Source organism: Cyprinus carpio, chromosome B17 (assembly GCF_018340385.1).
Source record: "Cyprinus carpio isolate SPL01 chromosome B17, ASM1834038v1, whole genome shotgun sequence".
NCBI lineage: Eukaryota > Metazoa > Chordata > Actinopteri > Cypriniformes > Cyprinidae > Cyprinus > Cyprinus carpio.
This window is the reverse complement of record NC_056613.1, coordinates 10207676-10235534: the sequence shown is the minus strand read 5'-3', so window position 1 is coordinate 10235534 and position 27859 is coordinate 10207676. Positions and strand designations below refer to the sequence as shown.

At 35.7% G+C, this 27859-nt stretch overlaps 1 protein-coding gene across 34 annotated transcripts in view; it reads left to right on the top strand.

Annotated features, from left to right (window-relative positions):
• The window catches only part of LOC109053737 (ankyrin-3-like), a 102428-nt gene that overhangs the window by 11727 nt on the left and 62842 nt on the right, over positions 1-27859 (top strand). For 7 of the 34 annotated variants that reach the window (XM_042742120.1, XM_042742116.1, XM_042742110.1 and 4 more), the window contains exons 1-4: positions 6253-6961; positions 25336-25437; positions 26902-27000; positions 27344-27442. In XM_042742120.1, coding sequence (XP_042598054.1) covers positions 6845-6961; positions 25336-25437; positions 26902-27000; positions 27344-27442 — 417 coding nt within the window. In that variant the 5' untranslated portion in view covers positions 6253-6844. Of the gene's footprint in view, positions 1-6243; positions 6962-20297; positions 20935-24708; positions 25220-25335; positions 25438-26901; positions 27001-27343; positions 27443-27859 lie in introns of those variants that run through there. The other 27 variants (XM_042742108.1, XM_042742123.1, XM_042742113.1 and 24 more) reach the window with 13 other exon arrangements.

The window sequence follows — 27859 nt, the reverse complement described above, 5'->3', positions numbered from 1 at the left end:
GCATCTTTATTGTACAACAGTTCTGAATTGCGTAACCCGTAGGTGGTTTTCATATTTTGGAATTCAGAATAAATGTGACATATTTATGAACGTTTAAGTAACTTTTAAGAAATACGAACTTTTATGACTTCATGCATATAGAGTTTTAATAGTTCATATATATTGGCATATATATAAGATATATATCCATTATATAGATAGATACATAGATATACATGAATTATTTTGTTTTATAAGTTCTTTTATGATATACATGAATTGTAAGTGGCAAAGAAACTACATTTGTTGTACATTTGCTGTGGCATTAATTAAGCCAATTTTGAAGCAAATTTATTTTTTAATTTGCATATTACTTTTGCAAGGGATTTTTGCTCACTTTTCAATATTTATTTGTCATCTGAAATAAACAGTGAGATAAATTACAAGAGTTTTGTTAATGAAAGACATTTGTGCCCATGAAAATTTTTACAAAAAGCTTAAGCTTGAGTTTTGGGAGCTTGTTTGGGACTTGTGGGACATCAGATTCAACAGGAAGGAGAACTAACTGGTTTTCATATATTTATAATCCACCCTCCCTGGTCATATCTGTGTGTGACATGTCGGAATTCAGAAAATTGGCTGTAAACATTAACTGCCTGAGGTGTATCACTTTCAAGTTGTCGTCTTTGAAGTGGTGAAGGTGATTGACAGCACTAAGCTTAGGGTGTGTGTGTGTGTGTGTGTGTGTGTGTGTGTGTGTGTGTGTGTGTGTGTGTCTTTGTAATGTAATACTGGTTCAGTCCCCAAATGACATATAGAACATAAGTTACAAGTGACCTTACTCAAAACCTACCGAATATACACATATACATGTGCATACAATAACATGGAGCAGAGGTCATTTGTCAAACTTCTCTTAAAGTTTTTGAAGTTCATTTATAAAGCTTAGTCTGTGAAATAGGACCCATGTAAGTGTGTGGATCAAGGCTGTGAAATTGACAGCTTAGTGAAACTCCTGTGCTAGCACAAGCAAGCAGATGGCATACAGACCCACTGATGGGAACACACATATGGTCACACACAAAGATATGTCACATGCACACACACACACAGAAAAACTGCAGAATTGCATTCACAAATTCATTTTTATATTTACTATATACAGCATATATTTAGATTCAACATACTAGGACTGAAGCTGGGTTGCATTATACTTTGATTGTCATCAGCAACACAACTAAGTTCTGAATTTTATGTCATTCGAGTACCTCAGGCTTTTGCATTTCCTCCCTTACTGGATCTTTCCACAGACACTAACCCTTCTGAGTTCATCATTATGCACCGAAATATCCAGCTCCACCGGAGCGTAAAATCATTCCTTTTCCTCCTCCATTTTTCTTTTTGCTATAACAATTGTGGGAACTTTTCTCTTTCCACTTCTTGAGATTTTTTTTATCGGTATGGTCGGTGTGGAAAATTAAATCACAATCACTTTTACATGCCCAGCTGAGGTTGTAAATACTGAAGTAATAGGTTAAAAAAGATTAGGATAATTTTAATCTGTTTTTGTCCATGGGTCATCCTCATTTATATGAATGTTTTTCATGTTGTAAACATGGTTTGGTAGGACCCTCGAGCAAGGCTTTTGAAAGTTTCAAAATAAATAGTTTTGCTTAGCAAGGATGCCATTCTTTTAAACTTTCTATCCATCAAAGAATCCTGTAAAAAAAAATCATATCATATATCATGGTTTTCACAAAAATATTAAGCAGCACACCTGTTTTCAACCTTTATGATAATAATAAATGTTTCTTGAGCACCAAATCAGCTTATTAGAATGATTACAGAAGGATCACGCGATGGCTGCTGAAAAGTCAGATTCGCGATCACAGGAATAAATGACCTATTCAGATGTTTGAAAATAGTAAATCACAATATTACTGTTGTGAACATAAGAGACTTATCTCAAAGGCACTAACTATTTTCAACCCCAAACTTTTTAATGGTTGTGTAAATATGGTTGTTCCAAATTTTGCAGTGTTTACAGACAGTCCTGTCACTTTGACCTTAAGGTTAGCAAAAGTACCATTAGCATTTGAGTGGCATCACTATGGTGACACAAGTGTTTTGATTAACAGCTATGATCTGAAAGCCAGCCATTTGCAAGAATTACAGGGTCCACTTTACGATCGATCTGTTCCTCTTTATGTTGCGTAAGTGTTTTTCAGGAATCAGATTTATTTATACAGGTAACTTGAGCTAAAAGATGAATGCCATGGGCATGGTTACATTTACACAAGAGAGGATGAATTTAACTCACTTATGGATGTCTCTGTATATGGCAAGAAGGCTCTCACTGTCTTTTATGAAGTCACATATAAATGCTATTTAAAAAATTGAGCCTTTTAATTGTGAGGCCATGAAGGGTGTGTTATAATATTGCATGTAGTAACAGTGACATTTACCTTGTGTAACTCACTCTGTCCCCTTGTGGTGAAGTAAGGTAATGCAGTCCAGTTGAAACGTGTGTAAAGTGGGCTAACTAGGTTACTATACAGAGCCAGAGAGTTAATGTCACCTGTCATCTCTTCAGAGAGGAGAGGAAGCAATAGAGTGTGACCTGGATTCATTATTGAGAGAGAAGCATATAAAGAAAAGGAGAAAGAGGAGGAGAATATAAGACATCTCACAGGAGACACAGATTTCATGAATTTATGGATCTATATTTGAAGTGGCTGTCAAGTTCACATTAAATTTTATGAAACCTAAAAGGATATAAAGTCAGGATTTCAACAGGGGTTCCTGTTCCTGCTGACTGTCCTACAGAGTTTAGCTCCAACCCTAATTAAGTTCATATGAACCAGCTAATCATGGTTTTAGTGTTTAATATAAGAATTTGAACTGGCCAGCTCCAGTTACACATTAACACCAGTTGACCATTCACCTTTGAATGGATGGGATCTTAATTATAAAAGCTTGTTCTAGCAGGTTTTCAGATGATTGTCTGTGGGGTTTAGACAAATGCTGTGATTGGCTGGTGAGATTCAAAAGCATGCACACAACATTATATTACATGCTCTGAGAGCATTAGTTCTGTTTTATTTAATGATTTCATGCATTGAACATTACATCTGGGTTTTATCATCTGTCTGAAAGGTGGACATCTTCAAAATGTTTTTAAATATTCACATTAATGTTTTATTCTTTAGTAGGATGCCCAAAGTGCCATTTAGAGTAATTGTTGTCAGTTATTTCAAATAGGCCTTTATTTTCTTGTTATTAATATAAAAAGAGGCTATTGTACATTTGAATAACGCTGTATTGCTGTTGACTGCCTACAGCAACACACACATTTTTTTCTTTCTTTTTTTCATTTAGAGGAATCAGAGTATATTTATTTATATTTTTTCTTTATTCAGAGTAGAGTAAGTCTCATTTTTACATTGCTTCAGATTCTCTTTCAGACCACTAGAGGGCATTAGAGCACCAATTTAAAGTACTAGGATCAGGCGCATATGTGAATATTGCAGTATAAGCAGCTCAGGGAATTAACTTGCATGCATGTATGTGTTGTGCAGCATATAGGCAGTAGATGTATATGTTATTGTTCTCAGTGTTGAGATCTCAATATGAAGCTCTTAGTGAAATTTTTAAAGATCCTTACACTGACACTGCTTCATTGTGTCTAAATGTGGATTGAGGGCAGGATCACCACTGAAATCCACAGCAGCCAGGATAACATTTTATAGAAGGGCCATCTTTTCTCTGGGCCTAGAAAATGGGCAGTGCCATAAAGGACACAAATGCTTTGCAAATGCCAACCAGATGATACAAAAACTCAGGATAACGTTCCCGGATGTCCCCATCGACTGTGGCCCTAAGCCAGGGTTCAAAATAAACATTTTGGCAAGTACATTTGGCTTTGGCAAGTTTCTGACCATTGCCTGGTGGGTTTTTTGTAATTGCATGGTCTTATGTCCATAGCTCTTTAGTAGTGACTGTCCTCAGCTGTGTAGACAGGGAAAACAGTTCCACTAATAAATGAAAAAAACTGTGATTTTACACTACCGTTCAAACGTTTTTTTTTTTTTATTAATTTCTTTTTAGAAGGCATTAATACATTTATTCATCAAGGATGCATTCCATTAACCAAAAATGATGCTAGACACAATTACATTATTACAAAAGGCTTTTGGAGCTGGAGAACACAACTGAATTATCATATTAGAATGATTTTTGATATATCATGAGACACTGAAGACTGTAATGGCTACTGAAAATTCATCTTTGGCATCACAGAAATAATTTACATTTTAAAATACATTCAAGTAGAAAACAGTTAGGCTATTTTAAATTGTAATAATATATCACATCATATTGTGGTTTTTAATGTATTTCTATTTGCATCCTTGGTGAACATAAGTGACTTCTTACAAAAGTATTTAAAAATCTTACTGACCCTAACTTGGATATTAGATATTATATACACATCTGTGTTTGAATGGCCATCAGTGGAGAAAGTTGCTAACCCTTGATTTCAAAACACAACATGCACCTCATTCCTCTTCATAATCTGACAATATTATACTAAAAAAGTTTCATGGGAGTTTCATTACAGTATGTCTGCACTCTGATTAATCAGGACTTCCACACATGTATTGAAATTGATTTCAGTATTTTGTGGAAATAGTTTTTTAGACAGCTACTGTTTTGTCTGGTCTGATGGGTTCAGCTTGGTTATCTGATCTGACTGCTCCGGCTGTTTTGGCTATTATCTCTGGTCAGTTTGAATTGAAGGCTGGACTGGTCACTGTTGGTGGGGATGGAGGGTGTGTTTCTGCGTTTGCATGAATGGAGAGGTCACTGGGTGCAACAACTCAGCACAAATGCATCGTGGGTAATTCCCCAAGGTGTGATGTGGTGGAAATGGTCTCTTTGGTGATACGGGTGAGCTGGGAATGTGCACACTGTCCCGAGGGAGGAAGGAAACCGTGACTACATGAGCACAAGCTTTCCCCCAGTGTGCTAATGAATTATGAATCAGCTTTTCAGGAATCGTTTGGACTCTGATCTGCTGTGATCAGCTCTTTTGGTCTAGTAGTGCTGGCATCTGTACAAACAATCATTTGGTAATTCTCATAGTTTTGATGAATGTTTGGGTGGGATTTTGAAGGGTGGGGTAAAAAAGTTGCTGGGTTTGTGTGTGTGTTTTTAATGTACCTCTTTTGTTTTTATACAGTGTTCCTAGACAGAGGTAGTATATGTGTTTGGCTGTTTGCCCAGTCTGATGGGTAAATGGACCCTTTTGAGCTGTATTTGTGGCAGTAACAGTGGATCCAGAGTAAAGGGAACTGGGCCAGGCTGAAAGTGAGCAAAACAGACCACTCTCTCAGTCTAATTGGGACTTTAAGAAAATGTAGGCAAGTATTATAGACAAAGAGTTTGTCTGCACACCAAGCTTGTTTTTATCCGATGCTTTTTTTAAAAAAAAATATACATAGATCCAAATTAGTACAAATCACTAAATTTAAGATGATCATCACAAAAAATATTATAAATGAAGTACTATTTTTTTTTCAATAAATACCACTTTTAATTAATAGAAAGTTTTATATAAGATTTATGTAAGTTTTATAAATAAAATTATATAGTATATCTGTAATATTATTAATGTGCATGTGCTATTTGACTTTTAATTTATTTGGATTTGGATTTATGGATTGCTTTTTGTAAATTTTTTCATTCTCTGTTTTTGACACACACACACACACACAACATTAAGTACAGAGGTTTTTTTCTTACAGGCATTAACTGAGATAGTCTCAGAATTGCCGAGGACCCTGCTGCACTCAGGTGGCTGATATGCAGGAGAAACCAACATGGCTGCCGTCACTCCATACTACATAATGTCATTGACATGAGAGAGAAGCCGTGAGCTGTTGCGTGTGTGAACCACAATCATTTTTCTCTCCTGTTCATTCACCTCTCATGTTTCCCTATGGGAAACACATTGGGCTTTATGGCCTCACTGATTTTTGGTGTTCTTAAACATGAATTCACCCCAAATCCCAAATCCCCCAAAACATTATCTTAATATAATGATACATGATATATTGTGTTCATATCTAAGTTTGTATGCCCTAAAATATGCGTAAATATACCACCTCCTCTAAGTGTGGGTCAGCTGGTAACATAATGGGATTGGAGTAGTAATGGTACCCTCCCTCACATCAAATTGTGTGTGTGTGTGTGTGTGTGTGTGAACGAGAGATCGCACATGCATGAGCTAAATTGTGCGACACCCCTCCCCTACAACCACCATCCACACACACATGGTGCTAGTGGGGGGGCTACACATATGCGCATATATTCACACTCACACACACACACTGATGTTGGTTGTCGCGACACGTACACGGTTCAGGTAGGACCGTTTGAGGAACAGCTGAGGAGAGAACGTGGTTTCCGTAGTAACCACCCCGGCTGCCCTCCTCCACCCCTCTCTCTTTCTTTCTCTCCTTCAGTCGTTCACTTGTGCCTGGTGAAGATGGTGTCACCATCTATCTCTCTTTCTCTCTTCCACCCTCTTTCTCTGTATCTTCTTCGCTCTGGATATGGTTCCTTGAGCAGCCAATGACAAAGGCTGGAGGAGAGAGTAAGCGGAGTAGTCGATTTTTTTTCTTTTCTGGACGGAATCCCTCTCTTCCACTCTTTCTGGTGGAATTTTTTGGAATCTTTTAAGGAAATTGGAATTCTTGTTGCATATTCTGGACATTTGTCTGAGTGTGTTTGTGTGAGTGTGTGTGTGTGTGTGTGTGTGTGTGTGTGTGTATGGTTGCTGTGGGGACGTGGCTGATGCTTGATAATGGCTCATGCGGCGTCTCAGATTAAGAAGAATAAAGATGTGGATGTTATCGCACTGGAGGATGAAAAGGAAAGGAAAAGGAAGACCAGGAAACACTCAAAGGATCAAAAGAAAAAGGTACATGTGGAAACATACATGTTATTAGAGGGAGAGTGATTGGCTTTGTGGGACAGCAACATCTCGCCTGTTACTGCTAGTGAGTTCAGCGTGTGTGTGTGTGTGTGTGTTAAATCTGTGCTGCAGTGCCAAGGTTACACTTTACATTTACCGCTCTGCATTCTTCTCACATTATCACACACATACGTTCCATAAACAACCAGCCATGATGTGTGTCTGTGTGTCTCTTGTTCTGCGTTCAGGTTAAAAATGAGAGCATCACACTGCAGCATGTTCTGAGAGATTTTACTGTCCTCTGAAATGTGTGTGTGTGTGTGCACGCACGGAGACACTTGTGTATTATACATCACATACTGATTTATTGATGTTTGTTCTGTACTGAGTGATGGAAGGAAGCATGCAGATGTTAGCTGTGCTAACTGTCTATCATTTCATATCATAGAGACACACATACACACAGCCTATATCCACCACACCCAGACAGATCTTCTTCAGCGCTACCTCTGCGGTTCCTGTTTGTTCTTATGTTGCTGCTGTGATATTTTAAACCGGAGTGTGTTATGTGATGTGGTTTAAGATGGGAAGGATCCCTGTGGAAGTGATGGCTGGCTGGTTGGCTGGCTGCCTCCTGCCTCTCATTACATGTGTCTTACCTGTGATCAACACACTGAGCTATGATCATGTCTCTTGACCTTTGCTGTTTTATGATGAGTGTGTGAGAGTGTGTCAGAGAGAGTGAGTTTCACCCACTGCTAATGTACTATAATTTTTTTTATGCCAATAAAACATAAAAACACTTAAAATTTACATTCAGCAATATGAATGTTTTGCTTTGTTAGAAATATTTTTAAGTCTGATATATTTTATAGAAGTACTGACATTTTTTAAGTATTTGATTTTGTTATCTTTTTCGTTATAGTTACTGACACATTATTTTATCTGTTTCTTTTTTCTTTTCTTTCAGTTTTATTTTGTTATTTTGTATTTTATTTAGGGTTGTTAATTTTTGTTTATTTATTTATTTGTTCTTTTCTTTCAGTCTTTTTGTATTTATACTTTGGAAAAACTTATACCTATCAAATGCTTTGAATCCAAAATGACGAGAGAGAGATCATTTTATGGATATGTATGGATTACAGTACATAATGGTACAGGAAGTTTAACATATTTTCTTGAAATAAGAATATAAGAGGAGAAAGTGAGATTAAATGAACTTATGAGAGAAAACAGAGGGCAGGGTCTCTTTATACCTCTGAATGACAAACAGAGAGACATCATAAAAATGGAGGTTAATCTGTGCTGCACTCTTGTATGGAGGAGGTAATTGCCTTGGCATTGTGGGACAGAGACACACATGTTCCTTCTCACACACACACACACACACACACACACACACACCAGTACATCACATGCATCTAATAGGAGAGCAATTAGGAAGTCTCTTTTGCCAAAGAGAGTGTTTGTTTTATGTAGGGTTCTGAGTTGGTCATTTTGTCTGGGTTTCCCATCAGAGTATCCCAGTACTTCTGCTATAAAACATTCTCTTGTAATACCATGCATTTTAGGACATGTATCATGGTAATACCCAAAATTGGGAACCAGTCGTAATAGTTGAAGAACTGACTATTGAAATTCCTACTGATCAAGCTTTAACTTTAATATTCAGGAATACTTGTCCCTTGCGATGTCTATGGTGGATGTAACCCTGTGAATACCATGATATATAAATGTGGTATAATTTAGTTCAGTGGTATCAAAATGGTTCACTTTTTTCCTCATACAATAAGATTCTTTGTTTATGTCAGTGTTTGGCTCCTGTGAATTTTCTTGGTTTATTTTGCTGTACAGATCTCATGGTTTTAAAGCTATGTCACACGATGTAGATTTCTGCATCCCAGGTTACGCTGAGGGTTGCTGTGGGAACAGGGAACCATCTGTTGTGTTTTGGGAGTCAGGCCGTCTGAGTGTCACTGTCCTGATCTCAGATCAGTCCCCTGGGTGTTGTTGTGGTTTAATATTTAATGGCCTAATCTTTTGGGGCCAAAGTTGATGTCGGTTCATGAGGAGCGATAACGACTAATGAGAGTGTTTGTACATTCATTGATTATTCAGGTGTGTTTTGAGTGATTGTAGTAAAAAACAACAACAACAAAAAAAAAAAAAACAATTTGTTACACTTAAGAGACAGACAGGAAAATAAAAAAATCACTGAATTATGAAGCTGTGTCATTGTGGTCTTAGACCTTCATTCTCCTCTTTCACAGCTGGTATAATGTCTACATCTTTTATTACACAAATGGACTGAGCAAAGAAGAAAGTAAAAGAACAGAGAGAGGTAGAGGCAGAGAGACCAGCTGATTGCCATTGGCAGAGGTCATGTGTAGGTTAGCTGGCTTCACTTTTGCGCCTCAGGACAGTGTACAGAGCATGGAGAAGTGAAGCTGCTGGATCCTCCAGGACATTTGAATCAACTTGTTTTGTGAAAGATTTACAAATATATGGTTTGCTATTTCCTTTAAACTACATTATATTATAGTCTCATATATAATACTGTTTTAACATTGTGAGTCATAGTAAAAGCAAAAATATGTGGTCAAATTTAACTTATAATTTTAAATATGTTTAATGCAATCATTTTAATGTTTGTAATTATATTATAAATGTGTGAAAACTATAGTAAAATAATGCAAAATATAATTCATTTCTATTTTTATTTTAATTTACATTTTTCAAAGTTTATCAAAACAATTGTATACATATTTTATTAACTGCTGGTAATCTTGTGAATGGAACAGCCTGGGTTTTCTAATAGTGAACAGTACAAATAATTTTAAAAATATAGCTTGTTTTAGTTTTGATTTACGCTTTGCTTAAGATTATCAAAACTATTTCTTCCTCTTTGTCCCTCTGCCTTTGGATAAAAGTGTAAATGCATAAATGTAAAAATTATTTTTTTATAATTTTCATATCTGTTAACTGGATTTTCTCATACCTCGAACAGACTGGGCTTTCTAATGGTGTCTAACCATAATTTTACAGTTTTTGTGCACTGGGCAGTGAAAGGTCAGAGTGTTAAATGCTTTTTTGGGGTTTGTCCCTGGTGAGCACACATGCACCATGTAGCCCTATAGCAGAATTCACTGTCGCACATGCACGTATGTGATGAATGAGCTTTGCTCCACACCATTAATGAGGGAAGCCGTGTAATAATGTCTCCCTTTCTATTGCTCACACGCACAAACATGAAGAAGGAATGATGTGGGGGAGGGGAAAGGGGTGATGGAGAGAATGAGAGAGACATATCGAGGGGGAGATGAAGAGGGTGATTTTGTTAGAGAGGTGGAGAAGAGCCCATTATCCATCTATTCAGATGCTTTGTTCTGTATATATGTGATCATCATGGGATTGATCATCTCAGTCTTGCTTTCTAATAATATTAGCTTGCCTGCAAAAGCAAGTTTGTGTTCTGCATCTGTGGCAGTTGCAAGATTGTTTTTCATTCATTCAAAGCAGAAGCACATCAGCAAGTAACTGCATTCGTGATTGTAATTGAATAATGAATGATTCCAGGACTTTTGTCTATTATTCAGTGATACATGAGTAGCAGATGTTTAAGGTGTCCATGGTAGGAGAGAACAGGTGTAAACAAGTGTATTTATGTTAATAATTGTCTGTGTGTGTGTGTGTGTGTGTGTGTGTGTGTGTATGTATGCAGATCAGATTTTGCTTACATGCTGGGTACCGATTGTCTCCACAAGCAAGTAAAAACTGAAGTCCCAGTGAGGAAAATGGCCTTTATGAAACACAAATATATGTGAATATACTGGAAAATATAATGCAATATATTACATAATACAGTTTCATATAGGGGGAACTAGTTATATTTTTAGTAGACTGCGTGAACCATGTATGGCTATATATTAATACATATAAAAAAATATATATATATTTATACAAAAAACTGCTTTACATTTTTACATGTAATGTCTGTATTGAAACACTTAATTATTTCATTCACTTTCCTTGCGTAAGGGTGCATAGAGATTTGTGTGAGTGTTATATTTGGGGGATAAAAGTCAACAGAAAGCTCCTAATGTCCTAATGGGTTTTTTATGAAACGTATAGCTCTTTAAAGCTGTAAACAAATATCTTTTACATTTTTAGCATTTGACATTTCTCTGAGTGTGTTTATGAGCTGTATCGGTTGTCAGTTAAAGGTTGATACACGCTTGAGGCTCCATATAGAGCTTCAGTTCCCTGCTGAGAACACTGTGTGTCAGAGGACAGATCACACACTCTCGCACGACCATACCTCCTCACCTACAGCCATATTTCCACAAGAGTCAAATGTAAAGTAAGAATCAGTACACTGTAGGGCAGAGGACAGATCACACATTCAATTACAGCCGTATTTCCACAAGAGTTAAGCGTAAAGTAAAAATGAAAATGAGAATGGCATGGTGTTGATGTTGAATTCTTGACTCATACACCTACTCAGGGTCACAGAATCACAGCTACTGTAATAGCAGGCAGTAAACATGCTTCTATATGCATGTACAGTACATCTATGTCAATAAGTTAGGAGCGCATGGAAGCTTGATTGTGAATGTCTGTGATTATTTGGTCTTTGGTTATGTCCAATTTGCAAACAAATCATTATTTTTTCAAGATTCAGACAGTTGAACTGATTACCAAAAGCATGTGCCACTTTTCTTAAAACTGTGAGGTGGGTGACAGGTTGGAATCATAATGGTAATTTGATGCTATTAAGCAAAGACACATTGATTGAAAGTGTTCTTAAAGACTTTTACATTGTTAAAGAAGATTTTTATTTCAAATAAAAGCTGTTTATTTGAACTTTCAATTCATCAAAGAATCCTGAAAAGATTAATCACATTCCACAAAAATATTAAGCAGCACAACTGCTTGTTAAGTCCCAAATTATTAGAATTATTTCTGAAGGATCATGTGACACTGAAGACTGGAATAATTGCTGCTGACAGTTCAGCTTTAATAAATTACATTTTAACACAAATTATGTTTGTTAAATGTTTTCTTTCTTTCTTTCTTTCTTTCTTTCTTTCTTTCTTTCTTTCTTTCTTTCTTTCTTTCTTTCTTTCTTTCCTTACTCCCTCCCTCCCTCTATACTTCATGTCTATTTCACTGTCTGTTTTTTTTACCTATTATTCAGAAAATTCCCACATTTGCATTTTTTTTTTACTATTAACTGTTATGTCAAGTTCAATATACAGTAGATCATATTAAGGGTGTATGACATGAAGGTGTGTGCAAGTGTGTGTTTTCTTGGAACGTGTGTGTGTGTGTCTGTGCGCGTGCATGAGAGTCATGTGATCAGAAATGAGGTCGCCCTTCTCATAGTATATTATTGCTTCTACTTAGTCAGCAACACCATGAAAGTCTCCCTGTGTGTGTGTCTTTGAAAAGTCCATGACTCCACTTGTAAATGAGTTCACTGCTAATGGAATATGGGCAATATGGAAAAAATATCATATCAAGGTTTTTTATAGAAATATCACAATTCGCGATTTTATCACGATTCTTTTATGTTGGTTTTACTATTTTGCAAGTTGTCTGAGCATTATAGGCAAACTAATTTCCCTATTATAAAGGAAAAGCCTTTCAAGGTAACAAAAAAAAAAATGTCCCATATTTAGGCAAAAGAGGGCGAAGATAAAAATCTTTGTTCTTATTTTTTAATAACAAAGATAAAAGAATGACAAAGATAAACATTACAAATACACATAATATACATATAAAACAAACAGTGCTTTATTTTTAGGTACAATAGGTGTATTTAGCAGGAGCTTTCAAGAAATTGAATGAACAAATATAAAAATAAAACACTATATATACTGATTCCTTCCTAAATTTCTTCAGTCAAGAGCAGTGAGTGATTTTTCTCTTTGTATTTTGTTTTTTTTATATTAACATTTAAAGGAATAGTTCACCCAAAAATAAAAATTCTGTCAGCTGTCTTGTCAATTCTGTCATAGTGTTTTATTTTTACTCACTCAAAAGTTGTTTTAAACCTGAATGAGTTTCTTTCTTCTTCTGAACATAAATGCTATTTTGAGTGGAACGTGGAAAACCAAACAGTTGCTGGTCCAAAGTGACTTCCATAGTATTTTTTGCTTCTATCAAATTTAATGTGGACCAGCAACTGTTTGGTTACCCACATTCTTAAAAATATCTTCTATTGTGTTCTGCACACAAAAGAAATTAATACAGGTGTGGGACAACGTGACAGTGAGTAAATAATGACAAATGAAATTTTTGGGTGTTCTATCCCTTTAATGACAGTCACATGTTTAATAGGGTTACTGTCCCTTTAAGACCTGCATGCATCTAATATACAGGCACTTATACGGTTTTCTCTCAACTGTTTACTTTCATTTTAGACATAACCAACTGAGTCTACATGTAAACCTTGCGTGTTTTGACAGTATTAGCGCAAAAGATAACTTAGTTCAATAATCAGTTTGACAGACTTTAGCGCGCACGCTTCAGGTGTATGCGGCACTCAGAAAAAGCACAGGTCAGACCAGCGCGCGAATGAAACATTTAAAAGCACATGCAAATAATGAAAGAGTAACTCCTGTGAGAGTAACTCTACCACTAAGTCAACACTGATGTGAATGCATGTGGCGTTATACAGAAACAGAACTGCAACTGATAGAATGTGTGCTGTAGCATGATTCTACGATATTTCTTCAAAAGCAGATCGTGGAGACATTTTTATCGTCCATGATCAAAAATCGTCATATCGTACACCCCTGCTAACCTTGGAAATACGTTTCTTATGCACACCAAGGTTGCATTTATTGGATCAAAAATACAGTAAAAATGGAAATTTCATGAAATATTACTATTTAAAATGACTTAAAATGACTGTGTTTTAATATATTTTAAATGCCATTTATTCCTGTTCAGGAGCCAGCACTTTAGTCTTCGATATTACATGATCCTAATATGCTGATTTGATGCTAAAGAAACATTGATTATTTTTATCAGTGTTGAAAACAGTTGTGCTGCTGAACTTTTCATTATACCTTTTTTCAGGATTCTTTGATAAATACAAAGCTTAAAAGAAAAAAAATCCCACTGACCCAAACCATTAGAATTTTAGTCTGTGTAAATTGGCCTAAATGTTTTTATAAGAACTATTAGATTGCTCTATAGTCTTATTATGAACAGTTTATATTTTATCAGTTTTTTTTTAGCAGTCAGGACTGTAGTGAAGCTCTGCTATTCAGGAATCTGTTGATCAAATAACGACAAAGTGTTGCTATATATTTCTCACGCTCTTTCTGTCCGTTTTATTGTGTTCGTTCTTTCTGCACTGTAATTATTTGTGGCTCACATTTACTTCTGTCCTGTAAAAAGTGGTCACACTTTTTTAAATGCCAGTCAAAGGTACTCTGTCTGATAATGGTCTATTACCCAGCAGCTCTCTGTTGATCTTGTTCAGAGTGTTGATGTATCTCTCAGGGTAGCAGCCAGACTGTCTGCCCTTATAAAACTCCTTTACTGTAAACTCAACAGAGATGTGTGTATTTGTGCCTGTAACTTTGAAAGGCTACAATATAATGTCTGTTTAAATTTTGATGGTGTGCTGGCAGGTCCTCATAGCTTTAAGTTGAGCAATATTACTTGGAATGACAATATTGTTTAATAGTTTCTGGTTAGATTTGAAATTAAAGTTGAATTGTTTTTATGAATATAAATAATTATATTATATTATGTTATATTATATGAATAATCTGCATCATCTCTTGCAGTAATTTTGATTTGTCCCTCAGCTCTTTAACACAAAGGAAGAACATGTAAGTTGTGTAGATTCATATTTTACAGATCAGCCGTTAGCTTAAAGATTAAAGTGGATGACTGATGCAATATTTCGTTTCGTGGTCTACAAACAGCATGTGTGTACATTTGAGATATTTTGAGGTGTGTATAATGTGTGCGTGTTTAGGGGGTGTTTGAGGGCACAGGGGGGAGTTATAGAGGCAGATGGCCTTTCCCTCCTCTCTCATCTGCTACAGTCTGAGTGCCAGATAATATCTCACACACACATTTAAACAGAAGAGCATGTGACAGTCATTCATCGAGCATGTGGACTGATTTAATCCTGTATTCTGCATTAGAATTTGTTACAACCCAAGCTTATCTTTAAGTACAAGGCATGAGGTTTTTAGGGATTTTCGTCATAGCGTTTGGCTAAATCTTGGCACACAAACATACTCTGACTCTGCCAGAGCTTTTGTACTAGTTTAATCATTTTTTTTTTTTGGTGGTTGAGGCAGTAGTTCTGATTTTTACCCACATTTTTATCCACTCTGGCCCAACCACAAAAATTAGAGATTTATGTATGTATGTACAGTATGTACTATCGTACAAAAAGTCCTATTGTTCAGAAAGATTTTTAAATGTTTTTATAATACAGTAAGTCTCTCATGTTTAAAAATACAGTGATTAAAAATACATTAATATTGTTAGTATTATAGAATTATACATTACACAATTTAAAATATCTTTTTCTGTTTTAATTGTATTGAGCAGCTAATATGCTGATGTGTTGCTTAAGAAACTTATTATTATTATCAAGATATTTTGATAAATAGAACGTTACAAAAATGTATTTAATAAGTTCTGTCATTTGCATTATCAATTTAATGTGTACTTGCTGGATGGAGAGCATATTAATGTCTAAAAAAAAAAAATCTCTTTCTGATTCCAAAACTGCAAAAAGCTAAAAGATTAATGCAAAAAAAAATTAAAAGAGGCAGTGAACAGCCACCTACAGCTGAATGATCCAGCACCTAAACATTTCTTATGTTTGTTTGTATATGCAGTACTCCCCGTGGAACTGACTCTTATTTAAAATCAGTATTACAGTAAGCATTAAATCATGGCTATTGAATGCTGCACAGTGTTTCTGGACTTTTTCCCGACTTCTTGGACTGTTTGTTGGTATTCTCTTTTAGCCAACTTGTATCTTACAGGACAGTGATTAACTTGCACATGATACAGAAATTACACATGACTCTCTTTCACTGTATTATTCTCACTTGCCTCCTACATCTCTTACTGTCTCACTAATTCACAAATGATTAAACGCACCCTCATTACAGTATGGTCATGGTATTGTCATTATTTGGTTCCTTTATTACCTAAATAAATCCAGATTTACAGCACTTATAGTATGATACCTTAAGATACTTGTAAGCCTGAACAGCTCTTTTACCTCCAGATAACTTGTGGTTTTGCTGTTCTCTGAGACTCTCTCTGTTCTCTCTGACCTAATGACGGAGTTGAGATTATCCTTCTCACCTGTAAATTCTCAGTGAAATTATAATCCAGGAATTTAGCTACTCTTAGCCCCACAGCTGGATGAAGATTGTGCTGAAAATGTCAATCTGTATGTATTTTTAAGGTATCATCTGTATATCATACCATTAAACCAATTACAATTAATTCCAGGTGAAGTATGAATGAAGTATCTACAGAAACATGATAGACATAATAGTATGTTATTAATTATGTGAATGTTCCCAGTCACGTTTTTGTTATGAATATCCATTGAGTTATATAGGCTATTGTAGACAATCTCCTTAACGAAATTACAACATGTAAGATTTAAATATGTGCATGTTTATAATATCACATCCAACATCTGCAGACCGTCTGCACCTGGGTGCTGAGGCCACACACACATTTCAGAAAATTAATTTGTAACTTTTTTTTTCACACTGTGTGTGTCAGATATGGTTTATGGAGGATGGTGTGGGTCTGTAATGATAAATGCCTTGTAGAAGCATGATTCTGGGTCACACGCTGCTGTTCTGCCCCCAGAGATCCATAGACACACACACTCGCAAGTTCATGCATGCCGGCACACATTAACTGCTGCCCCTCAGAGAGAACATGAGAGTTTAAAGTGCTTCCAGCTGCCCAAACTCACATCAACTATTCACAACATGTTTTTTGAACTTTGATTGCTTTATTAATTGAATGATCTGTTGATTGGCTGATTGTAGACTTGGTGAAACATTAATACTACTGCTACTACTACTACTACTACTACTAATGATAATAATAATAATAAATATCATTATTATTAATTTAAATTATTATTAATTAATGAATTCTTGATTATTATTTTCATTTAATTAATAATAATAATAACAATTCTTATTAATTATTATTGTTATTATATACTTATTATTGTTGTTATTATTTAAAATATTATCCATAATTGCTATTATTGATAGTAGTAGTTAAAATATTAATACAAATAATATTAATTATTAATTAGTAGTAGTTGTTTAATAATTTTTATAAATTAAGTGTATTTTTTGATAATTTTTATTAATTATTAATAATATAATAATATAATAAAATAATAATTAATAATAATAATTATTATTATATTATATTATTATTGTTTTTTTTTTTTTTTTTTTTATTATTATTATTATTATATTATTGTTATTTTTTTTTGAGTCTGATTTTATTTTTGTTTTGTTGCATTTTTTATTATTTGGGGTGTTGAGTTTATGTTGTTATGGGGTTTGAATAATAATGTTACATTACATATATATACACAGACACTCTAAAAAATGCTGGGTTAAATACAACCCAGCGCTGGGTAAAATATGGACAAACCTAGCTACTGGGTTGTTTTGACCCAGTGGTTGGGTTACTACCCAGAAGGTTGGGTTAAGCATTTCATCCAACCGCTAGGTCAAAACAATTGTCCATACAATACTTCACCCAGTGCTGGGTTGTATTTAACCCAGAATTTTTATATATACACTGAACAAAATTATAAAACTGGGGGTCCGAAAACCTTGATGAAAGGTTTTGATCCACTTCAAATGTTGACTGGTGTGTGTGTGTGTGTGTGTGTGTGTGTGTGTATGTATACAGAATATATATTATTGCTCACAATATGACCAGTACCATACATTAGGAAAGTAAATAGGGTCAGTTTTGATTTCATGGTGAATAGCATTTTGCCACATCATATGTCACAAAAAAGAAGAGTGTGTGGATGTTTTTGTTGATCTGCTTCTATTACAGTAGGTCAACAGTAGTACTGAATCTCTCCACTAGGGCCCAGTGTGAGTCTGAATATCAGGCATATTCTGACGATGTCATGACTTCGAGGGTTTCTTTGCAGTCACTCTGTGTTTGTAGCACTGTTCATCTGATTTCCTTTGTGTCTGTCAAAGACCTTACATGTTAGAAAACTGTGCCGACGGGCACTAAATTTCACCTTCTCAGCAAACACAGCGAGCGCACACAAACACAACATCAATACAAACGATGCAAACTTAAATACTATGTATCGCTACATCCAGAATCTGTGTTGGTATTTCATCATGTAGGAGCAGAGCTCATTTGTCCTTCTAGAATGTAAAATTCTGCCCTATTTCTGAAAGCCTGGAAATCCTTCAGTGCCCATGAGTTTGAAGGAGGTGTAGACCTTGTGAACATCTCTGTGTGTCTGACTGTATTTGAGAGAGAGATAGAATGATGGCTCTCATACACTCTCCGTGATTGGCTGATGAGGTGGAGGTCATTGAGGGAAACCATCACCACAGTTACCGAACATCTTGAGTTCCTTGAGATCATATTCTCTCTCCCCTCCTCCTCTATTGCCATAGCAACGCCACCATCCCAGAACGAGGAGACCTGTGATGCACCCCAAAGCATCATGGGATGCCTCTCTGCATAATCAAAGCAAGTGTGTGAATGCCTGTATGTTCAAGAGCATCTCTATTTCTACATCTATGTTTTACAGAGCTTAACATGAAGCAGGATCAGTAGCATACATAAATAATTTTAGGGAAAAAGTGTTGCAGATGTGATGTGTATTAGTGTCTAAACATGTCTAAACAATATTTTAGGGGTTTAAAAAAGAAGCTCTTTGGTGAATCATACAAAACTGTTCAAAAACATGTCCAGATCATTTCACACAGAAAAAAAAAAAAAAAATTATCTATTACATGATACTTACTTTTATTACTATTAAGATTTTTAGTTCAGATTATTAATCTATTTTTCATTTTCATTATATTTCATTATATTTTATTATATATTATATTATGAATGACACTATCAATGTGACACTATAATTGGATAGTACGTCTATTGTTCTCAAAAAAATCTGCATTTATTTGATTAATATACAGTAAAAACAGTAATATTTTGAAATATTATTAAAATGTAAATGTAATTTATTCCTGTGATGGCAAAACTAAATTTTCAGCAGCCATTACTCCAGTATTCAGTGTCACATGATCCTTCAGAAAATATTCTAATATGCTGATTTGGTGTTCAAGAAACTTTGTCTCATTATTATCAATAACTCTACTTTCACTTTTAATCAATTTAATGCATCAGTGCTAAATAAAAGTATTATAAAAAAGATAAGTATGGTAGTATGTATTTGAATTAAATAAATATAATTTAAATAATTTAATACTATTATTTAAATTGTAAATGATCCATTCATGATGGTAATATTATTGCATTGCTTATTTGAAATTTTCTTTTTAAGTAATTTTCTTTGTACATTTTTTTTTAATTATCATAAAGAATGTTTTTTATGAGACTGACCTGTATTAGTTCTAAAAAGTTAGCGTCTTTAAAATAAATTTCTATATATTACTGTAAGTCTCTTAATGCAAGCTTTAAAATGTATACTGATAAACTTGCTGTTGAAAAGCAAGAGTTGGATCATTTTATAAATCATTTATTATAAAATCTAATTGTCAATGGCAGTTAGCTCTCCATATGTTCACACAGTATGCGTCTGTCTGACACACAGCTCTAGGCCACTCCCCCTTTCCATAAACACATGGACACAATACTGACGATACACAATGGAGTGAATTTATGACAGGGAGTTGATTTATACTGAACAGTATATTCAAACAGACACAAAGATACACAGAGCATGCACAGTATGTAAACAACACAGCCTTTTGTCACTGTATAATGGGTGACACACTTCATCCCTTTGTCAGAGCTACAGCTGGGGTGTGTTTTTACATGATGGGGCGGTGGCCCTAATACTGGGGGAAATGCCCCTAATCCTTTTTTGAGCTGCACCATGAACCCTGCATTCAACCTAATAAACCAACCCCCAGCAGTCCTAAACACACACACACACACACACACACACACACACACACACACACACACACACACACACTTTTTGTCCAAAAAGGGAGCAGATAAGCACTCAGACAATACAAACGCACACACACACACCCACACACACAAGGGTTTGCAGGGAGGAGGAGACTGCAGAACGGAGGGAAAGAGAGTCCTATTAGCAAATGTATTGGATTCAGCTGCTATATTTGGACCCCCTTGGCACCTCATATCACTATTCAAAAGACCTCCCACCCTCTGTGTTCAGTGTGTATGACAGAAAGAGAGAGAAAATCAGAGAGGAAAGCTCATAAAAGCATGGCAACGATGTAAATGATGCACATTTTCTCTGTGTTAAATGAAGATTGGTGCTGGTTCCTATTGAATAACAGAAAAGAGAGGGAGAATAGTACAAGGAAAGAAAGAGATTCTTTTGGCAGAAGTTATAAATGGCTGTGAACAGAGAAAGAAAACTAAAAAAGCCAATGTAGTTTGATACAGAAGGAGAGGTCAGGTTGTAAAAGGGAACAGACAAGCAGAAAAGGTTGGATTCAAAGTGACTTTGTGTTTACTGTAGTACCGGTGATCATCATATCCTTGTATCTGAACTCGCGCACACGTCAGGTGGAAGCGTGTCTTTGAGCATCCTGCTGCCTGGGCATTTTTTCCACACATCACATGACTGAATGGCACCTTGCTGGCCGCAGAGCTAGAGAAGTAAGTGATCGGGTTTCTGTGGGACTGCAGGAAAAATGGCGGTAGAAGAGACTGCTGACTATTTTTCACCCGTAAGTACTTTACAAACATGAATGGAAATGGTTGGGAATGACTGGGAATGGTGAATGTTGTTTTAAATAGGAGTTTTGGGAATGGTTGGGAAATGAAGGTTTTCGGTTGAGGATGCTTGGGATTATGAGATCCTGAAATGCTCTTGCTCTTCATCTGCTTCAACCTCAGTCAGATTTTGTCCTTCAAACCTTTTATTAACACATTTCTTGAATACATTATATATTTGACACTGCTGGGTAATTTTAAACTTCTCTGCGGGCTAAATGTTGCAAAGTCTGATCTGTTGCCCGTTGGTCTCACTGGGCTCAGATTTCTAGATTTTGTTTGCAGAATCCTGCAGAAATAAAGGTCCTCACAGATATCAGAGAACAACTGTTTATTTGAAGTGCGGCTCTATTGTCAAGGTTGAATCACATGCAAAATTAGATCTGCTTCATGTGTGCTGGTGTAATTACCACCATTTTGACATTCATGCTGGTCAGGCACTCCAACTCTACCTTTGCTCTAGTGCTTTTTTACTGACCTTGGTGTGTGTGTGTGCATGCATGGTAACACAAGTGAAGAGTGTCCTAGTGCTTAAAAGCTCTTTGCCAAGTTCACTGCTGGAGCACTTCATCTAATTTACCTAACAACGCTATATACAATCACGATTGTGTGAATCTACCTCTTGAAGATATTGTGACTATGGGGCTTCAATTTTATTGTGATGCTGAGGCTGGAGAAACTTGGATGTGTGTTTATAGGGTGTTTATCTTAATAACTAACGGTTTAACTTAACTGCAATAATGGCTAGTTTTCAAATTTAAAGGGAAAGCGATAGATTGCGGCAAGAATTTAACCCTTTAAACACTTGAAGAGTGCTTGCCCTTTAAGAATTGCTGTGCTCATGTAATGATTGTGTTTAGTTTCTTTTCTTTTTTTAAACAAAGTAGTATAGATTTATAATACTTATGGATTTGGCATAATTAAGAATTTCAACAACATTGTGGATTTGGCATAATTAAGAATTTCAACACTGTTGCATTTGTACTCTTTGAAGCCTATTGCATAGTGGTGTTTTGTTTTAATAATTTTTGTTTTGGGAATATGGATGTAAATGATTTAAAGGTGGGTATTTTAAAACTAAACAGCTTTTCTTGTCGAAATGAATGAACCAGGCAGTCTGAACTGACCAACTCCTCTGCAAAATCAACCACAGATATCTGTAAATGTTGCGATTTACAGACATTCTGACTGTAAATTTGTAACATGTTGTCGCTTACATCATTTTTAGGACTGTATCTGCATATAGTGGCATTGATGTTCAGAGGACTGGAATGTGTGTGTGTGTGTGTGTGTGTGTGTGTGTGTGTAGTCGCCTTGTCTGCAGCCACACTGACGGGTAGCTTTGTTTTTTTTTTTTTTGCCGATCATGCAGTATTTGAGCTCACTGCTTATCTAGGACCTGAAGAGACACTGAGACAGAGAGGCAGAGACTAGAGTATTATTGGGTCAGCTGTTTAACTGCTCTAATTCTTTTATGAACAACAACTGTACAGACATTAACATTTTGTTTTCATATGTAGTGTCGCATCATTTTTTATCAACTATGACCTTTTCTCTTCCCTTTCCTCATGTCTTTCTTTCAGTCCAGTATCTCTGATGTTTTAATAACAGCTGTACCCTAGAGAATGCCTTATGTAACTCCACTGGGTGTGTGTTTGTGTTTCCATAACTGTGTGTATGAGTTAGCACAGAGTTTTTCCACTCTACTGTGCGTACTGTACATGCATAGTGTTCACAAAATTTCCCACACTGAAATATTGATGCGTACTATTTTAAAACAGAGAGGCCTTTCACATCTCCATGCTTGAGATGAATTATACAGTGTGAGCATTTATAAAGATTCAGAGCTTGAGACTTGACACACAGGTTGTTAGCACTAGGGTTTTTCACAGTTAAAAGATTTTTAAAAATAAAGATGAAGAAACTGTAGGGGGGAAAAAATCCCATAGACAGATTAGGTGGTGGCTGATTGACCTTGGCAAGTGCATAGCAAGATAGAAACAATTGTTCTAAATACCTTATCAATGTCCTGGCAGTGTAGCAAAACTTGTGTTTAGTAAGTGCTCCACTGTGCATGTCTAAAACAGATACCTCAAATTCTCACAACCTCCCACAAAATCCACTTTTATATTTTACTTAGTGAGAAAAAGTTAATCTTCTGTGGTTTCTGAAGGATGTATGGGTTTTGTGTAATACTAAAGAGATACAGATGATAAAGTTGGGAATCTCAGAGTTTGAATGAACAGTGTTCAGGTATGGAGGTTTTTGTGTTCTCTGATACTGTTTTGTAGGTTGTATATGAATGTTTACATGTTGTGGTGTGTGTGCATTGTGTCAGTGCTTTAAGATAGCATTTGTTTAGCAGGTTTAGCATTAGTACATTGTTCAAATGTTTGAGGTCAGTAAGTTTTTTTTTTTTTTAAATAAATTAATGCTTTTATTCAGCAAGGGTGCATTAAAAAAGGCAGTAAAGACATTTAAAATGTTACCAAAGAATACTGTAAAATTTTATCATGGTTTTCACAAAAATATTAAGCAGCACAGCAGTTTCATCAGTGATAATAGTAAGAAATGCTTCTTGAACATTAAATCAGCATACTGTATTAAATCGATTTCTGAAGTATTATTTGACACTGAAGACTGGAGTACTGATGCTGAAAATTCAGCTTTGGAATAAATTACATTTTAAAATATATTTAAATAGAAAACAGTTATTTTAAATTGTAATAATATTTCACAATATGACTGTATTTTTGATCAATTATAACTCGACATAAGAGACTGAGCAGACATTTCATCTAGAGCTTTCATTATACTTATCGTACAGACACTTAATGAGGGGTTAAGAGTCTTGCTCAAGGGCACTATGATAACAGGACAGGAGGTCATTCTTATTCACTGGCAACCCATGCTTTGGATAAACCTACAACGTTTATGGTCGAAATCCAGATCTTATCCATTAGGACACAAACACCCACTTTATTTAATACAGATTTTCTTTGTGATTATATGTATATTTGAGTGGGTGTGGATATGAGTGGGTGTTATTTTCCCAGCTAGAATCCTCCAGGGAAGGAGTTATGGGTGACAAGCTGGAAAAACTCATTAACTCAGAGATAAGAGAGGAAAATCACAAAAAGACCGGCACACACATACAATATCTTTTCTCTCTCAGACTTTTTATTGTGTGTGTGAGGGGCAGAATTTGTTTACTGTACGCATTACCCTCTGAGCAAAGGCGTCTTTTGCCTTTCCTTTTAATCCATCATTTCATACAGCACAGACTGTAAGTGTCTGATGATACAAGCATACACGCACACACACAAAATAAAATGGAGGTTTTCCCAGTGGAACAGGTTGAGTAAATGACTAGCTAATGAGCTTAGAGTTCATTATGAGCCATGAATCTCATACTAAAATATAGAAGCATACACACCATCACAAAAATACACATTTGTCCTTTTCTGTGCGATGTGCTCTGGTCGCTAGATGAATATGCATGTCATTCATCTCCATAATACACCAGCATAGCCTCTTCTTGTCAAACTCAGTCGAGTTAGTTTTGGAAAGTGAGCCTTTCTTTCCAGATCTTCTTGCCAGCGCACACACATTGATGGTAGATATGGGGAGGAGTTTGTCCTGGGTTTAGTGAGGACTAAATATAGCCTCTCATTTAGAGGAATTCCCCATGTGAGCATGTCTCTGAGATAACCCTATCCTATTCTTTATAAAATTGTGTGTGTTTATGTGTGAGTGAGGTAAACTGTATTGAAATTTTGCTGTGTGTCCTCTTATGTCAAGTGCAGTGTCCCCGAATCAAACTGAGGCTGACAAAAGAAGACACATTCACGAGGCACACACACATACACTCGTCGTGTTTTCTCCCAAATCCTGTGCTCTTTCTCATATACGCATGAGAAGAGAAAACTCATTCTGAGTGAGAGACCAAAGGATCATGAGGGAAAGTGGGCGGAAACCTGTGTCAGAATAATAGCTATTATTTAGTGTTCTGTTCCGTATCCGTTGATGAGAGACAAGAGGTGTTTTTGGCTGGATCTTCAGCTGGAACGCTGGGATATCTGCTAAAAGAGATGGATTGCCAATGTTTTTAGGTGTTCTGTGCAGCTTTGATCCCCTGTCACGCTGCGATCGTAGTTTCACTGTTGGACGTCGATTGTTTGTGTGTGTGTGTATGTGTGTGTTTTTGGAGGCAAATGGCACTGAGTAAAGATGGAGTTGGTATGATTTTTTTAAACATTTCTTTGCCTTTTATTGATTTAATGAGCTGAAAGCTGGAAAGCTTTGACCTTGTCAATGGAATAATCGTCTTCTGCATTTTCTCTCATTACTTGCAGTCGGACAGCAATGCCAGTTACCTGCGGGCAGCGAGGGCAGGGAACCTTGAGAAGGTCCTCGACTACCTGAAGACTGGTGTCGACATCAACATCTGTAATCAGGTATGAATCATTTCTCTTACCATGTGACAGGATGTAAAAATATCATCATCATTACTGAGAATGATGGAAGTAAACACTGAAAAAATGTATGGTATGACAAAATGTAATTTTCATCAGTAGCTGTACTGTGTATCTGTACTGTGTTATAATACTGTTAAAAAGTTTGGGGTCATTAAGATTTTTTGGGGGGAAGAAATTAGTACTTTTATTCAGCAAGAATGCATTAAATTGATTAAAAGTGACAGTAAAGAGATTTTACAAATTAATTGTTTTAAATAAATGCTGTTTTTTTTTACATTATATTCAAATAACTTTCCATTCAAATTGTCCTGAGGCAGCACAAGTGTTTTTAACATTAATAATAGTGCTGTCAAACGATTAATCACGATTAATTGCATCCAAAATAAAAGTTTTTGTGTACATAATATATGTGTGTACTGTGTATATTTTTATGTATATATAAATACACACACACATACACAAATATATGTTGAAAATATTTACATTATATATTTTTGTTATATATAAATATATTTAATACATAAATGTAACATATTTTTATTAAATATATACATGCGTGTGTGTATTTATATATACATAATATCTCATAATATATACATAACTCAGTACATACACATTATGTAAACACAAACTTTTATTTTGTATGCGATTAATCGTGATTAATCGTTTGACAGCGCTAATTAATAATAATAAAACAAATCTTTCTTGAACATGAAATCAGCATATTTAAATGATTTCTAAAGGCTGGAAACTGGAATTATTGTAATAATATTACAATATTACTGTTTTTGTTGCATGTTTGATTAAATAAGTGCAGTCTTGGTGAGCCTATAACAGACTTATTTAAAAAGCATTAAAAAACTTACTGACGCCAATTTTTTGAACAGTATTGTATATGATGATTTTGTAATGGGATGTAGTGTTGCTGATATTAAGGATTTGAAAACTTTGATTATTAGAAAAGTAGTTTAAAAATAACTAAAATAATGTTGGAATCAGAGGAATCAGTCTTTCTGAAACCCTTCAACTTTTTGCCGTGGGAAAGTGTCACAGTTGTGTGATATCAGCCAGATCTCATGCTGTTCTGTGAGGTGTAAAAGAAAAGTAAAACGCTTGTGGTTTTATTAAAAACGAAAAAAATAACCTTTAATGAGTAGTTTCATTTAAATTATATTTTTTATATTAATATTAATTTAAAGGAATTGTTTAATATTAATTTTTCAAATATTTTTCCAAAATGTCTCATTTTGTGAAAAAAATAATAATAATTTGATCAAATTCTTTTAGGCGATTATCTGTGACAGTGTTTACATATGATATATGTGTATATATTTCCCTTCTGGTTCAGACTGGTTTATACTAGTCTGCTGCTTTGTAACAGTATGCCTGACAGACAACCACAACCATTCTGTTCACTAGCAGAACCTGCATTTTGTGTTTCAGAATGGGTTGAATGCATTGCACCTGGCATCCAAAGAGGGGCATGTGGACGTGGTGGCCGAGCTGCTCAAATTGGGCGCTAACGTAGATGCAGCAACCAAGGTCAGTTTGACACACACACAGAGCCTCCAGCTTGAGGAGATGTTTGTATCTGTGTCTGATATCACATGGTGTTCTCTGCTCCTGTGAGCATGTTCACACTGGGTATAAAAAGCCTCTAGTGCTGCATTCACTCCGCAGGAATGAAGTGTGTGTGTGTGGAGGTAAACTACAGGCCAGCGGAAACAACACTGCTCTGGCACAGGGGATGGAATGGTTGCTGGGGGGATGCCAGTGGGACAAAAGCGCTCATTAGATGGGGTGACACAAACAGGTGGTGGAGAGATTAATCGAGAGATGCCACTCATTCTCTCTCTCTGTTGTTTCTCCATCTACTCTAATCCAGAAAGGAAACACGGCGCTGCATATCGCCTCACTGGCGGGACAGGAGGAAGTGGTGAGAGAGCTAGTGACCAATGGGGCCAACGTCAATGCACAGAGCCAGGTACACATTTCAGACTCCACAAACTTTTATATACCCACACACACATAATCACTGAGTTGGATCTTCCAGCTTTTCTGCAAGGCAGCTCATGTACACTCTTAATCTGTTTCTATTTTAGATGACCAGCCAATGAACACACAGATATACACACATACACACACATACTGTACACACTGCTTTAAACTTGAGCTCAGTAAGTTATGAAGGCCACCTACATTATTGGAGTGCCAGTAATAAAAGTATTTCCTGCACTGAGCTCAACACAGTACACACAGATGTAAACTCTGGTTAAAAATTTTTTTTGTCTTTTTTTGTGGCAGCTCATATTCTTTTGTGCCAAATAAGTCATAATTGGGTTTTGCTTTAGCAGTCATATGTTAATGTGATCATGGTTGAAATGTCAATATCATGATCATG